Source organism: Archocentrus centrarchus, chromosome 9 (genome assembly GCF_007364275.1).
Source record: "Archocentrus centrarchus isolate MPI-CPG fArcCen1 chromosome 9, fArcCen1, whole genome shotgun sequence".
Taxonomy (NCBI): domain Eukaryota; kingdom Metazoa; phylum Chordata; class Actinopteri; order Cichliformes; family Cichlidae; genus Archocentrus; species Archocentrus centrarchus.
Window position 1 is genome coordinate 4,573,249 of NC_044354.1, and position 14,415 is coordinate 4,587,663.

Below are 14,415 nucleotides of genomic sequence, written 5' to 3' on the forward strand. Positions count from 1 at the left end.
GCAGAGTTCTTACACAATCACAAAATAAGTTCTTGCCAGTCCAGAACTGGCTGGTGCTCCTATTTACATAAGTTGAACAGGGTGCAGAGTAATAAAGCAAAATGCATATCCCTACATCACGATGAGTTACAGCTTTATTTCAAAGTTCAGGTAAGCCCATCAACAGCCCAACAGCAACCCCGACCATATTTCCCCTCCGGAACACGGGCTTTAACACAAAACTGTAGCACATCACGTGGTCTACACGCATGAATTACAAAAGGAAGAAGTGGAAAAAAAGAAACAGGAAATGACCTCTGACCTCATTCCCTCAAACTCTGCCAGTGTACGATGGCCATAAAACCTAAAATTCTGGCTTCAGGGTGTAGTTTTAGCATCGAACTAACCTTAGCATTGGTACAGCGAGAATTCAAAGACAGAGAAAAGTGACACTAAGTGGAAGTTTGTATATGTAATGCATGGTGAAAAAGACAAGTAAGCAAAATCAGTTATTTTGAAACAAGTAACAAAAAAAACCAACACATCAAGTCGTCTCTTCCTTATGATAACGGGCCTAAGTACAAACTGCAGGCACATTCATCAATGCTACAGTATTCACATGCATGTGTGGAGGCAGATGTTCTAAAGAGACGGGAACATGCTAACAAAAATCAGACCCCGTCTCTTCAGCACTTCTACTTTCACCGCTAAAACAGAATCAGCGTACGTGGTTTTGGGGGTAAAAGTTGAATAAAAGGAGTCACAATGTGTTTTATTCTGCTGCCTTGAACGCAGAAGTTTTTGCACGTTGACATCTGGTTTGATGTTTTAACAGAAAGCAGGGCAGGAAAAGGCACTTCAAAGTGTGGATGTCTCTTTGATTTCCTGGCAGTTCGATCCTAATCCTTAAAAAATGAAAAGGTCAGCTGGTTGCCTCCCTGCAAATTTTTGAGTCCTCCAAAAGACAAAACGGGGACACTGAAAGAGACAAAGATTACAGACTGTTGGAAACAGTGTAAACTGAGTCATTTAAAAGGATCAGAGAGTAAAAGAAAAATAAGAATAAGAGTCCACTTTCTTTGGTAAATGATGGATTGTGAGTAACTTACAAATTAAAACAAAAAAAAAAGATCTTCTGAGCTGCGCGATGAGGCTCTAGCCCTCAATGGAGACCTCTGGAACAATGTGTGCGTTCAGTGCCGTCTCCACTGGCATCTCCTGGTCAGAAGTATTAACAAGATACTGTTATTAATAACAGAATTAGGCAGGCACACATCTTTGAACAGCCACATTGGAAATTTTTATTTTTATACACATATAGACTCTTGAATAAAGGTTGAAAAAATTAATGTTTTTTTTTTTTCTCCCTATTTTTTACCACTGAGTTGAGCTGCACAGAGTCCACAGAGATCTGCATCTGACACTGCAGGTCACAGGTGTCCGACTTCGACTCTTCTGACGGCCCATCCAGACGTGTTGGCTCAGCAGGATCCTGTGAAGGAAGAGCGGGAGGAAAAACTAAAGGAAGTGGGCAAAATATATGTTTCAGAAGACAGTGTGCCATATAAGGCTACAGTGTTCAGAGATTCGCTTACAATGACCATTTCCTTTGCAGGTGCAGCACTAGGTTCAGCTCCAGAAGTTGCCACATCCATGGAGCCTGTTTGTGTGCTCGAGATGTCACTCGTGGGCAAAATTTCCTAAATGCCACAGAGGGTGGGGTACGTTAGAAAAGACTGAATGAGAATGGTTACACAAGTGGAGCTTCTGAAGTAAACATAGTAAAATCCTCCTGCCCGTTTCCATTTATCAGACACAGTGAAAGAGAAAAATGACTTTTTACAATGACAATAACGCATCAGGCTTTATATGTTACAACCTGCTACCTGGTGGACACATGCCCTGAGGAGCCAACTACCCAATCATTTACAACTCAAGCACTGTTGCCTCACAGCTAGAAGGTCTGGGTTTGAATCCACCTTGGCCCGGGCCTCTGTGTAGAGTTTGAATGTTCTCCCTGTGTCTGCGTGGGTTTCCTCCCACAGTCCGAAGACATGCAGTTACTGGGGTTAGGTTAATTGGTGATTCTAAATTGCCCATAGATGTGAATATGAGTGTGAATGCTTGTCTGTTGCTCTGTGTTATCCCAGCCTGTGACAGGCTGGGATAGACTCCAGATTAGTAGTGGGGACAATGTGAGGGGTTTCAGAACAGTGTTAGGGACATACCATAAATTCCACCTAGAATTAGTCTCTAAATGTGTGATTTTCTTCAATCACTTGTGAATCCCTTTTTATTGCAGTTGATATATTTGAGAAGTGCTGTGCTGCTGTGCAGTGCACCATGTTAAATTTCTGTTGGCTTAGTTCTCACCTGCTGGACAGCAGCAGACTCAGTGGCGACCTCCACTGCTGAGACAGATGCTGTGACGACAAACTCATCGAGTGGCGAGGCAGCAAGCAGCGCAGCAACAGTGCCCTAGATGTCAGAGGAGAACGAGAGGAAAATGTTCTCCCACAGTAAGCATTCGTGATATTTAAATTAATAATATGAATAGCATATCCCCTAAATTTCTGCATTGAGGATTAAATTGAAAACCTTATTACCTCGTTGGCTTCAGCCTCTTGTACTGGAGCCTCGGGATTGGTGTCGGGCACCTTGTGAGACCACAGGTGCTGAAATATCATTGCTTTGCCATTTATGGAGATTGTACTTTTTTCCCTTTAAGAATTACTTGTACAGAAATTACCAAATAATAATAATAATAAGTGAAATTTTACTCTACTTTTTTTTTTAATTGGCAGAAAGGTAAAAATACTCACTGCTGGCATCTCCACAGACTCAGCAGGCGCGTGCTGATGTAAACACAAAGACAGAACAGGACACACCGTCTTTAGTCTTCGCTATTAAAAGTTTGGACAAAAATAGATTGAAAAATGACACAAACATGCATGAAATGATGAAATATTTCATCAGGTGGCACCTCTGTTTTTACAGCAGTCTCAGCAGGTGCATCCTCCTCAGCCGGCAGCTCTTTACCATCTTCTTCAGCAGCTGGGGCTGCAGGACCGACAGCCGCTTCAGTCAGTCGCCCATGCTCAGGTACGTCTGTGATAACCTCCACCACTGATTCAGCAGCAGTCTCTGTAACCACCTTGTCTGGAGCGGCTTCTGCTTCAGCAGAAACTCGGTCACTGCCAAGCGCTTCTACCGCTGTTTTTTCAGAGGCTTCCGTTACGGGTTTTGGTGCAGCGATATCTTCTGTGACAGCCACCTCCACTGCGGCCTCGGTCGCAGTGTCTCTCTCTGCCAGGGCCGCAGCGTCCACTTCGTCCTGTGCCTCGTAGACATCCTCCGTCTGCACGTGCGAAATCAACACAGCGCGCATTTAAAAACATGACATTTACAACACGACAGCAGAGAGCAGCAACAGCGATTCTCAAAGTTTTTTACAGTTCATACAGGGCAAAAATACATTCACTTAATACGATGTCATAATGTTTGTGCGTATGATGATGTAATTTTAATGTCTTACTTGTTGAGTCTCGGTTTTTATGACTGCAGAATCAACTGTGTGAATCTGGAAAGTGGCAAAAACACTCTTAATAGCCAATTTTCATTATGAATGGCTGGGAATGAAATAAATTAAAACATGGACGACAGATGAACAGACAAACAAAAAGCCATAGCTGTGCACACAGTTTAAAGCTTATAATCTTATAAAAATCACATTTATAAGAATGTTTACTTCTGTGGTTCAAAGGATTAGTTGCCTAATTGCTGCTTTTATGATATATAAAAGGCCATAATAATTGCAATTTTGGGTTGTTTTGATTCATTTTTGCAACGTAATGAAAATCATTGATATCTTTTATATCCTTGTTTGCAAGTTGTTTGCACATCGGTGAAACTCTAAGAAAAAATATGATTCTTTTCTCATGAAAACGTTTGGAGTGGTCGAGCCAGACTGTGATCTGAGCACTTACATAAGAGGAAACTTTCCTGGGGGAAAGTGTGCTTGCTGCTTGTTCGATGCGAGGCTAAAGTCGCAGGAATTTTCAGCACCTTTCTGTTGAAAGGATTGTTTCTTGCTCAGTGACTGCTGCTATGAACTTGTAAAACTTGAGTGGAAATTGTTTTTAATGCATGCCATCATTTCTGCAACCGCTGTCAGCAAAAGCAGCACACACACAGACCTATGTGTCCATAAAGTTCAAACTTTCTATTGAATGAATGCATTTTACTTTTTAAAGGGTAAATTTTGCAACCAGTTAATGAAACCAGTGTGCTTTATTTGTCTAGGAAAAGCTGATAAAGCGTGTTTGTGTGTTTTAACTAATGCTTCCAAAGAGAGCTGTAATGCAAGTGCTACATTTCCACGATGCACCAGAGCTTCTGACTGCTGCTGCACAAACATGAGCAGCTCCAAAATCAAAGCCGGTCTCACGTGTGAACCGTCATGTTGAGCTTTTGTCCAACTCATACACTTTCCCACCTGTTTAATCTGCCTCTGGCTTACTATAAAGATAGACTCTGCAATTATGCTCAGTTTAAATGGAGAGAAAAGTGGATGCATGCAGATAAAAATACATGTTTAGCTTACCTCAGTCTCAGAAGGAGCCACCACTGGAGCTTCAGATGGGGGTATGACCTAAGAGCACAAGAGGTTGAAGAGTTTATTTACAAGGTAGCAAAACATTCATAAAGATACACATGCTTGAAATAAAACAGAATGTAGGTGGAAAAACGAACATAATGTGAAAAAAGCCACTTTGGGATACGTTAACAAGCATTTCAGGCAGTGAAAAATATGTGCCTCGTGTTGCACTGCAGCCTTTACTGACTTTTTAGAGGTTGAGCATTGGGAGGGGCACACACACACACACACACACACACACACACATAGCAGTACTAAAAATGGGCCCAGAGCCAAATGATCTTCTGTAAAAACGGCTCATCTGCCAATCTGTAGCTGTGACGGGCCCGAGGAGTTTAACACAGGAACTGCAGTGAGTCTTTTCTGTGTCCAAAAATGGAAATGTTTGGCAAAATTAGAATTGGAATTTGGACTGGAAGTCCAAACAAACACCAATGGATGCACTCTTCCTACACTTGGTGTGAGCATTGCTGTAGTTGGGCAATTACAGGACCATTAGAAACCACTGCAGTGAAAAGCAGTTATTCCCTCTTTCCACTTCCCTCTGTATAACCCAACACCAGAAAACTTCTTCACATCATTAAATCTGTGTTCTCCCCCAAATCCTTCATCCACAAAACCCACTAAAATTTTAAACTCACATCTTTGATTTCATCTTTTGTATCTTTTATATTTTGCCACTGGAAAGACAAGCAAATATTTGTACCACTGAAATGTGTTTAAATGAGTCAATAAATAAATGTTTTGCAGTTTATACTCATGTGCAACTATTTATTATTCAAATCACAATATTATTAGTATTACTCATACCAGTGGTTATTATCCAGACAAGGATTCACCAAAATGCCCCCATAATGACAGAAGTCATCCATATTTTTCCATCTTGCAGCCATGCTGCCAATGGCCAGTGGCACACCAACTGTGCAATCGAGTGTGTTGAGCTATAGTGACAATCGCAGGGAGTGGTATATAAATATTTTAAATCTTCACAGTCTGACTCAATTATTTAGTCTGTCTTGTGCCAGTTCTTCTTCAATGTAGGGCAAAACCTTGTGCATGCAAGCTGCTTTTGCTAATCAGGAATATGAGAGTCATTTTTGGCCCAAATCACCCGAACCTGTCTATTTAGTTTGAACAGAGCGACACAGCCTGGTTGTTTGACCACTTTTTTCTCTGTGCCGCTATTAGGGGGTGACATATCTTACTAATTAACAGTCAAGTGGGCAAATATGCACATATAGTTGAGAAACGTACATATAAACTCCACCTATAGCCACTGGGGAGAGAAAGCAGGGGTTACACACTGTATATACACACCAGCAGAACGAGTACTAAATGGATTTGCACACAGATCGACAGTCTTTCTAAATTGCTTAAAAGTGACTCAAAATGGAGAATTTTCACTGTGACTAAAAGATCCTTCAGGTAAATATTGTTACAGGCTGTAAAGGGGATCAATCGTTTTCATTTCCTTATTTTCTTTCCTTTTCACACCACTTTTTCTACTCCTGGCTCTGCATAATGTAATTGAGGGCAGATATTCTTAATATGGTTATCACAGGTACACTGGTTATGCATTAATGGTGCATCCAATCAGAAGAAAGTTGGCCTACAGGGATGGGAAGGGGCTTTAGCAAGGCCCAATATCAGATAAATAAAGTTAGAAACTAGCATAATGGGTCCCTTTACAAAAGCTGGAACATCTGTATGTATAAAATCTTTAAGTCTAAACTACACACATGTACAGACACACTTCAAACAGGCAACTGTCCTCCCTGAGCTAAATATCAGCCTTCTACAGCCCTGACTCCTCTCAACTCATCAGCAAAGAATCTATTAAATATGGACTGAAACAACAAGTAAAGGTGGAAATCACAGAGGTTATTAAGGGTTCATAGCCTGACACAGGGTACCAAGAGAGGTCAGGAGGAGTAGGATGCAGAACTGAAAGAAGAGAAAATTGGAAGAGAGAATAGCAAAGGCAGAAGAAAGACCTGTACAAGAAAGTGCAGATTTGACAGGAGAAGAGGGGCAGCAGATAGCACAGAGGAGGAGTGCAAGGCTGCAATAACATAGGGGAGGAAGCAGGTACCAAAAGTTCAGCTTCACTAGTGGGTGAGTTGCACTCACTGTTGCTTCAGGCCACAAAAATCAAATGCACTCAGCCAGTCTGTGGAATGGGCTGTGGGCTGATACTCACCTGAGTTTCTGTAATCACATCCTGAGGGAGTGGGGGCATCTCTTTGGCCCCAAAGCCACCTGAATATAAGCCCTATGAAGCCAGTTGATCAACCAACTGTCACCATCTGCGTCTGCAGCGGACACATGGTGTTACAGGTACGAGTCACAGTTTGTGCAGCGCCAAATGCAAAAGTTGTCTGTGAGCAAAGGTTTATAAAGCTCAACAGCTCAACAACATAACTTGGAAATTTGATCCAAACTAAGAAAAGTTCCTAATATATACATAAAATACAACAGTAATAGAATTACAGTCAGTACTGATGTTTTTTTTTTTTATTTTGCAAAAGTGCATAAATGTGTGCCGTTTCTGTCATCTGACCTGAATCTGATTCATCTACAAGCAACGATGTGGCGAAGCAAAAGAAAGGAAAGAAAGTCGGAACAAGAAGAGTGAGTGGCATGGAGAGAGTGGATATGGCCACAGTACCACAGTATAAAACTACATAATGGCAGTCAGCCATTCTTCTATACAAATGTCTGTATGGCGCCTGTAAAGTTCAGTGCTTGCATGCATGTAAAGATTTGTGTCTACAACTCCTAGCTAAATGACACAAGTGAGCTGGATGAGGACCCACAGGAATACTGGAAAACAGTATAACACTGAGTGAAGTCTTAACAAAAGGCCATGCTATTAATACCACAGCACTGCTTCTTTCCTCTTATTCTAGGCTTGGCACACATGTAAGCATAAGCTCATGTAAGCACATGTAAGCATATGTAAGCATTTTCCTAATTGCTTATCTAACTAGGGTAGAGTAGGACTGAAGTCTATACTAGTTAATACTGGGCTAAAAGCACTCCTCAGTTGGAATAGAAGTCACAGATTTGCATGTATGTGCAATTTACTGGCTAAAACAGAACATCCAGTTCACAAAATATGTACAAGATGGTTGCAAGACTCAAAGCTTATCTAGCCTTTTAAAATTGCAAATAATAAATTGTAGGTGAGATTTTAAAAAGTTGAGAAAATATTACTGCAGGGTAAAAATGCAAAAGCTATAAACATTCGTGTTGTAACATATTAAATATTTTCTTGCAACAATAAATAAATAATGTACTGCAGCATCCTGATTATGCCTATAATACCAAACTTAATATGTGTTAACAAATCAGCCTATTCCAAAAAGAACAAACAAACAGACGCATGCTGAGGGACACCGTTATGTTTTAGTGTAGGTGATAATGGCTGATAAAAAAAAAAAAGCTGTTCCCAATGTGCCAGTGATGTATCTTTCAGTCTCTCTCCTACGTTCCACCTTTTTGCTAAATGGAACATGTTGTTCCATTCGCTTCAGTACCTCCACCAATTCCAGCTCCCTTTTCCCACATGGCCCCAAACACAGCAAATACTATTTGACCTGGCAACATCTGAAAATTTGAGAGCAACCACCTACAAAAACAGCCTGTTTCTGTATAATCTCTCACAAACTATATGCAATTTTGATTCCAGCGATGTTCATTTAGGAGACTGAACCCAACACAGCATTCACTGGACCTCGTTCACTCATGGGTGCACAGAGCTATATATATATATATATATATATATATATATCAGTGTTTATGCCAGTAATTCTGATTCATTCTGTGATACAAGCATGGCCACTAGTTGTAATCAGTATACTAGAATGCTCCCATTTCTCTCTATAAAATAAAAGGATGCTGGAGAAAGCAGCAAAGTTGTTGAAAGAGAGAAACTTGGCAATTAAGCCCTCAGTCTCTCAGGCCTAGAGCCCAGTTGGCAACCATCTGGCGACCACCATTGCTATAGGGAAAAATATGGATTCCCCAACCAGTTGGCAGGTGGTTGTTGGAGGTTTCTGGCAGTCTTTGTGAAACTGATTGGTAAAACCCCATTATCTTAGGCCTAGAGACTGGTCAGCAATGCCCTGGCAACTGCTGGTCACTAGGGAAATCTGCGTAATCTGTGACCAGTTGGCAAATGGTTGCTGGAGGTTGCAAAGATGTATACGATGCTCCACTGAAAACTTTCTAGCAGATTGCCGTGGTCTCCAGCAGTTTGCGTGGAAGACGCTGGCTTGTCTGCAAACTACTTACCAAGCAGTAGTGAAACTGTGAAAAGTGCGACACAACCTGGAAACGGCAACCGTTCACCTTTAAAGTAACAGTTGCACCTTTTGAAACACTACAACTGTTGAAACTTGTATGTAAAATGCTTGAAACATTGATTCATACAGTTTAAGTTCAGATTTGTGGGTACAGATGCACATAGGAGACAAATGGTGAGAACATCTGGAATTTCTTTACTGGTCAGTTTTGAAAAAAGGTTCCTGTGATTTGTAACAGTCTGAGTCTGAAATCTATTTTTCAAAGCAATTATATTCACCCTTCAGTCAACATTAAACATCAACACTGGTATAACAAAAATTGCTTTCTTACCTCAGTTGCTGGTTCTGTTTCAGGAATCTCGGGTTCAGGCTCCTGCACTATAGCAGCTTCAACTGTAGAGGGCTCCACCGATGGAGTCTCCACAACTGGTGCTTCTTCAGTGACAGGTGCTGGGACTTCAATCTCAACTTCTGCTGGAATCCGCTCCAACAGCACAGCCTCTGGTGCCTGTACCTCAACTGGGATGGGCTCCACAACAGGTTCTGCTATTGGTTCTAATTTTGGGGTTTCCACAATAGGGACAGCAACAAGAATGGGCTGTGAGATCTTTTCTGGAGCTGGAGCTTTAGCTGCTTTCTTTGTGGTTCCTGCGGGGGGTGCACTCACTGCAATTCCCCGACTAGCTTTGACTGGTGGATTGGCTGCATGCTGCTCTTCAAGCGCTCGCCTCTGGGCTTGCTGCAAGGCAGGAAAGACACAATAACATCTGAGTTAATGAATGTGTGTTACTATTGAAGTTTCTTGTCATACAGTTATTTGAACCCTTTCTGACATGTTAATTGGTGCAAGAAACTGGTTCAGGGTAACTTGAACTAATCAAACAAGTGACCATTAACATTTGAAGGCTAAGAAGTCTGTGAACCTTCGCCTTTCCAAATGAAAGTACATACAAACCAAAATAGTTTCATAGACATGTTCAGTATGTAAAACAAGATGATGAACGATGAAAGTGAAATTCAAAGAAAGGCAAATGAGAGCTTATGAGGTATGAATGTTACTGAGGCTTTTATCATGTTCAGATAATGATGCTGTTGTCAGTCTAGCACACAGGAATACCAGGCATGCCATACCAGCCACGTCCAACATACTTTTCAGCTTTGGACAAAACCCCCTGAGGCTTTAACGGAGGTTTTAGGAGTGCAGACCACTAGAGGGAGGGGAAAACTGGGAGTAGACACAGCAAAGCTAGTTAGATAATGGGAGCTAATTAGTTGAATCAGACTGGTCCTGACAGGTCTGGTGAAGCGGGAACGGAAACCGTGCGAGTCAGCAGCACTGATGGGTGCCCAGCGGGCCAGACAGTGGGGCTAATCACATCATAATCAGGTTACAATCACTCCCCAAAAACGCTTTTGTTAGGCTGGCAGCCAGTAAGGCATTCGCAGTGCTGTACCCATGCTGTAAGCCAAGAGCGCATGTGTGTGAAAGTGCATATATATGTGACTGCCCACCTAGGGAGCATCAAAACAACCTTGGCTGTTTGCCCTTTAAATCACTTGATATCTCAAAGTCTAAACCTCGCTACCACAAAGTGATACGTTTCCAATAATCAAAGGTTTTTACTGTATTTCTCAGGCCTTGTGAAACTAACACACACATACACACATACAAAGGCATATGTGGCTAAAGAGGATAACTTAGCTAGATATCTTAAAACGTCCAAAAACACATTCTCTTCCTGGACTCTGAGGTAACTGATGATTAACTTGAGCTGTAAACGACTTCACTGCCAGACTGTGGGAGAATGAGAGGCTGTGCAGAGTCCAATCTGGCAAAAGTGGGGCAAGACATTCCTTCAGTCAACACATTACCAAATACAGATGTGTGGTGTTCAGAGTCATGGACTGACCAGCCAGGCAGAGGCTTAAATTTGGTGGGGGTTAGGGGTGGGGGCACTGAGGAAGGATGCCAGAAGAAGCACTGAAAAGGCTTACCAGGGGTGGGTGACTGGGCTTCAAGTAAGACTAGAGTGGTGAAGCAAGTGAAAAGAGTGCAGGGTTTATAACAATTTTATTCATTAGAAGTAAACAGACAAACAACAACAACAAAAACCATGTAAAATAATAGTGTTGGGTGATGGAGTAACCCTTTGCCCTTTGAAGAACTGGAGTTTGTGTGTTACTTTCTCATTGATTACACGCCCCTCCGGTCTCTGCCACACCCACCCGCCTTTTCTTTGGGCACTGAATGTCCAAAAGTAAAATTTCTCCTGTCAGTTATCACTTGTATTCATTGAATTGGCTTAGTAAAGGCAAAGGGGCTTCATTATTCTGAACGATCTAAAACGCAAGGCACTGCATTAATGGAGACACTGTGTACTGTACTACACTGTGTACCTTATTGTGTTTTTGGTCCTGAGCATGAGACATATTTTAATATAGAAAGTGTTACTTTTCTGGTACATTGAAAAAATACTGGAAAGTGGAACATTTTATGGATCAATAAACTCAGTAGGTAAATAAACGTCTAATCGCTACCCCTAACCATTTATCAGCGCTCACTGAGAAAGTGCATAGCGCACAACAGTTGACCACAAAACTGACAATGTCTTTGTCTCTTGCTTCTAAAAGAAAAGCCAGAAGCATCGGTGTGAATTAAATAAAAATATGTGTGTAATTTAGACGCTGTTTATTTGGGCGCAGTTTTGGCACGTTTTTGGTACAATCTTCTCTCTGCCAGCTTTTACGCGCGGATCCCGGAGCGTTCCCACCAACTGAGAGAAGTGGGACAAAATGGGAATCTATGCAGTCAAATAAACACCAAATTGACATGAATATGAAAAACGCAAAACGACGCGCAAACACGCATTTTACAGGAGTTAAAAATCATTTGCAGCGCACGTATTTTACAATGAACTGAACAAAGAAATAAAAACAGCAGCATTTCAACCCCATACTCTGTAGTTATTATAAGAATAAACACCTAGTGGGAAAAGTGCGCCTTTCATCACTTACCACCCTTCTCATGCGACGCTTGTTCTTCTTCCTCTTGCTGGGCATTTCGGTGCGTGTTGAGGAAAATAAGAAAAACCGAAGAAATGGAACGAACAGCGAGGCGGAGTGAACAAAGTGGATGTTTATAAAGCCCACGGTCTTTCTGTTACCTTTGTACCGAACCTATAGGAGGACTGGGGTGAAAGACAGGGGCGTGGGGGGAGAGACAGAGAGAGAGAGAGAGAGAGAGAGAGAGAAAGGGCACCAAACACGCACGTGAACGAGAGCTCAGTCAGATCTTTGTATTAGAGTTGGTTTATCCAGCTGGAAGGCGAGTTATGTTATGTAACCACTCCATCAAAGCAGAGAGAGAGAGAGAGAGGTCCCGCAGAGTGCCACACCACCTCTCGAACAGTTAGAAATACTTATGACGCAAATTTGGGCAACGATGCACTTTATAGTTTTCCATACACTGTAAAAAAAGTACGTAAAAATGACAGTGGAAAACTGTGAAATGGCAACAGTAATAGACCGGAAAATCAAAAACGGTGTATTTCTGTAGCAGAAACATGTGATTACCTTAAATCAAAAAACAATACATAACTGTAATTTCCACTGTGATAATGTGTTGAAATGACCCCAGCTAGCAATGAACGTTCAGACAACGTTCAGTGAACGTCGCCTTGAACGTCTGGTGAACGTTCACTGACAACGTTCACCAGACGTAAATCTGCAACACCATATGACGTTCAGTGAACGTTCACCGTCAACGTTCACTGAACGTCTGGTGAACGTTCACTGACAACGTTCACTGAACGTTCAATGAACGTCTGTGAGGATGTTCAGTGACCGTTATACTTTTGATATTTCCAACATGGCATGTTGAATGTATTTTTAAGGTTTGCCTGTGAACATATGTCCTCCATTTTCCAGTGAGATTCATCCGCACTTGAATCAAAAGTGAATATAGATTCCAGCCACTTAAAATTAACACTCAGCAAAGAACAATTTAATTTAACCGGTAGGGAAGAATTTTGCTGCAGTTTTATTTTATTTTTTTTTTTGCAGAATAAGCTATTTCCCACAAAATTTTTAGATTTATGTGCACAGTTCAATTTGTAATGATCTATGATTCCATTTAAAGAAAAATCAATGTTAAAAAATTTTAACTGCATAATTCAAGACTGCAAAATACTTGCAAATGTTTTCCATGTTTGACCCTACGTGCTTGCCTGAAACTAGTGTGAAGTGCAGGCCTAGATAAGATCAAAGCATTAATAACAACCAAGGCAATGCAATGATTTGATAAACAATTATGCTTTAATTTTGTTGTTACTATATACATGTACATTTTCTAGTATGATAAACAATGCTTTTGGATCACCACTAAACACTACTAAACAAAAACACGTCTTGTACTCTACAGTAGAACACTTGTTAGTACAGAGAAACAGGTCAAACTAGCAATGTTGCAGCTGCATAGTCCCGATTTAGGGTTCGTCCTCCTCATCAGTCCTGTCCTGTCCTCGATTGGCTGACTTGTCTTTACGACACTTCGCATGTTTCAGCCAATCTCCCAACACAGCCTGGATCTCAGTATCACTCAGAGTATCTGACCCTTGGTTCTTTCGTACAGCCCCTGAAAAATATACAGACAAAAAAGAATTGGAAGTGTGAATTGGAGTACCGTGGTTGGTGTCAGGAGGCAAGACAATATGATTTTCATGGGCTATAGAGAATAGTGCACAATGGCTAAAGCTTCAGTCTAAATTGTGACCTTTTAGTACTTACTAAATATCACGGCCACCAAGTGCTTGTGAGCAGAGAAATTCTTTTTGCCTTTCCGTCCATAGAGGCTGTATTGTTCTGCAAGGTGGTTTGTGACAATTTTTGGCAAAATATTATAAACAGCAGCTCTCAGATCCCTTCCTCCAATGACTGCCAGATGGTGCACCTAAAATGTGAAATACAAAAAATTTAAAAGTCACTGTTTACACAGAAGGTAAAGGCTCATTTTTACTGTCATACTGTATCCAGTTTTATTGAATAAATTACGCATACCACTTTTTTTCTGACTGCTCCGAACTCAAGTGCCCGGTTCAGAGCTTCTAAGTCTTCTGAGCTGGAGGCTGGAAGCGTGAGCTCATCCAATGGGTCCAGCTCTTCCACAGAATTATTAGCAGCCTGTTGGGTCAGAAGTGCTTGCAGCATCTTGGCATTGTTCAGGGCTATGGCCTTGACCTCCTCTATGGCCCTAAAAACTTTAAGCTGAAAGTTGTATTCTGAAAAAAATGATAAAAGATCAGAGAAACATAAACTGTCAGTTGGTAAGTAATTATTACCTAGTTTCAATTAGGCTTTTTCCTGCACTGCAAAAAATGTTTGTAAAAAATACAGTGGAAAACTGCCAAATGGCAACAGGAATAGACCGTGCAATTGAAAAGGGTGTATCTCTGTGGCAGAAACATGTGATTACTG

The 14,415-nt window shown here is 41.3% G+C and overlaps 1 protein-coding gene across 2 annotated transcripts; it reads right to left on the reverse strand.

Annotated features, from left to right (window-relative positions):
• Positions 1–116: 116 nt before the first annotated feature.
• On the reverse strand, positions 117–12,344 carry LOC115785762 (calphotin-like). Of its 2 annotated transcripts, XM_030737596.1 has the most exons (13): positions 11,959–12,344; positions 10,939–10,968; positions 9,275–9,682; positions 4,583–4,630; positions 3,515–3,559; positions 2,963–3,337; positions 2,802–2,834; positions 2,586–2,636; positions 2,353–2,457; positions 1,575–1,679; positions 1,358–1,471; positions 1,089–1,197; positions 117–957 (listed from the first exon to the last, which is right to left on the reverse strand). In XM_030737596.1, exons 1-12 carry the CDS (start codon positions 12,001–12,003, stop codon positions 1,135–1,137), a joined length of 1,422 nt encoding a protein of 473 aa, XP_030593456.1. In that variant the 5' UTR covers positions 12,004–12,344; the 3' UTR covers positions 117–957; positions 1,089–1,134. The 2 variants fall into 2 exon arrangements, with proteins under 2 accessions (XP_030593456.1, XP_030593457.1); XM_030737597.1 differs by lacking the exon at positions 10,939–10,968.
• Positions 12,345–14,415: the final 2,071 nt, after the last annotated feature.

Coding starts and splice junctions, on each gene's coding strand:
- LOC115785762 (XM_030737596.1), bottom strand. CDS start 12,003: ATGCCCAGCAAGAGGAAGAAGAACAAGCGTCGCATGAGAAGGGTG. Junction 2,637..2,801: donor AGTCTGTGGAGATGCCAGCA/GTGAGTATTTTT, acceptor TGGTCTCACAAG/GTGCCCGACACCAATCCCGA. Junction 2,458..2,585: donor AAGAGGCTGAAGCCAACGAG/GTAATAAGGTTT, acceptor TCTGACATCTAG/GGCACTGTTGCTGCGCTGCT.